This window comes from Merops nubicus, unplaced genomic scaffold, assembly GCF_000691845.1.
Source record: "Merops nubicus isolate BGI_N331 unplaced genomic scaffold, ASM69184v1 scaffold43997, whole genome shotgun sequence".
NCBI classification, from domain to species: Eukaryota; Metazoa; Chordata; class Aves; order Coraciiformes; family Meropidae; genus Merops; species Merops nubicus.
Window position 1 is genome coordinate 1 of NW_008621744.1, and position 1,478 is coordinate 1,478.

At 63.2% G+C, this 1,478-nt stretch overlaps 1 protein-coding gene across 1 annotated transcript; it reads right to left on the minus strand.

Moving 5' to 3' along the window:
* Positions 1-10: 10 nt before the first annotated feature.
* REEP6 (receptor accessory protein 6) lies at positions 11-881 on the minus strand (the record flags this gene model as incomplete). Its single annotated transcript, XM_008944574.1, has 3 exons — positions 11-128; positions 394-532; positions 749-881. Coding segments are annotated over 3 exons (390 nt in total), but the record flags the coding sequence as incomplete, so codon positions are not given.
* Positions 882-1,478: the final 597 nt, after the last annotated feature.

A 1,478-nucleotide genomic window follows, 5' to 3' on the forward strand; every position in this document is an offset into this window, starting at 1 on the left:
CCGAGGGTGCCCAGCACGCTGTCCACGGCGCGGTGGTGCTTGAGGAAGCAGGGCCGGATGATGTTCTGGTAGAGCACCTGAGACCCGTTCCAGGACACGGGGGCCATGCACCACAGCAGGAACAGGCACTGCGGGGAGGAGAGGAGCTCAGAGCTGGAAGATGCCGGGACAGGGGCCGAGCGAGGCACCCCCAGAAGCAGGACAGTGGTGGGGCAGCAGCCGAGGAGCCGCTCCGGGGGGCCCCCGCCAGATGAGCTGCTCTGGTTGCCCCCAGCCTGGCCCTGGAGCCTACTGGAGGGACCAGGACCTCGGTAACGAGGCAGAGCCCACCACGCTCAGTTCCTCCAAGCTCAGCCATCGGGTGAGAGGACTCCAGCCCTATAAAGCCATTACCTTCCCAGCATAGTAGAAAGGGAACCAGTAGAGGAAGATGTCGGAGAAGAACTCTGCGATGCTGAAGACGCCGTACACCACCCAGTACGTCAGCCACGTGGTGTCATCTTCCTTGCTGGAGCTCTCGATGGCTTTGATGCTGTGGTGGGAGAGGGCAAGGGCGCTGCTGCCGCCGTCCTGCTGCCAGAGTGGGCACCTCCTCCCCCCCAAACCCTGGAGCACGCCTGCTGCCAGGTGCTGCTGCCCCAAACGGGGTCCGCGCCATGTCTCAGCGTTTTCAGGAAGGTCTCAAGAGCTTCCCAACCATAACGGCCGGTTCCTTTACCAGGGATTCCCTCAGCTAAGGGTGGGGAACGTGCTCCAGGTGCCACAGGGAGGGTAGGCGGGGTAGGTGAAGCCGATGAGGTTGCAGAGCAGCGAGGCGCCGTAGCCGAACATCAGGTACAGCCCCAGGACTGCCGTGGAACCTGCCAGGGACAGGGAGGACACTCACGGGGCAGCCAGCAGGGAGGAGAGCCCCCGGGTCCACCTGCCAAGCACGTTTCTCATCCCAGCAGTGAGATGTGTGTGTGTGTACCAGGACCCTCCAGCTGGGAACAACAACTGCTCCCCGTTCATTTCAGCACGACCCTCCCTGCCCCTGAGCTGCTGGACACGCTGCAGGCTCCGGAGGGAGCCACGACCCGGTCCTGTCACCCTTTGTCCCCTCTGTGGTCTGGAAGGGGCTCTGCCACAACAAACTCCAGCTGCTTTTGGGCCCGTCGCCAGCTGGACCCGGGCCAAGGCTGTGGCCAGGTCGGAAGCGGAGCCTTTGACATGTCCAAAGTCAGGGCCCCGGGGCTGCTCCCCCGCCCGGAGCCACTCGGCATTTTGATAGTGACCGTTCAAGGACAAGGCGCCAGGCGCCCCGGGGCAGCCTTGCTGCCAGAGCCCGTGTCTGCCTTCTGCTCCCTCAGCACGTCTCCTGCATGTGCCTGTGCCCAGCACCCACCGTCCCGTTCATTAAGGATTCGGCCCCCTGAGAACCAGCAATCCAATCCCGCTTCCCCGTTATTAAATTACACCGTCAAAATTAAATGTAAGCC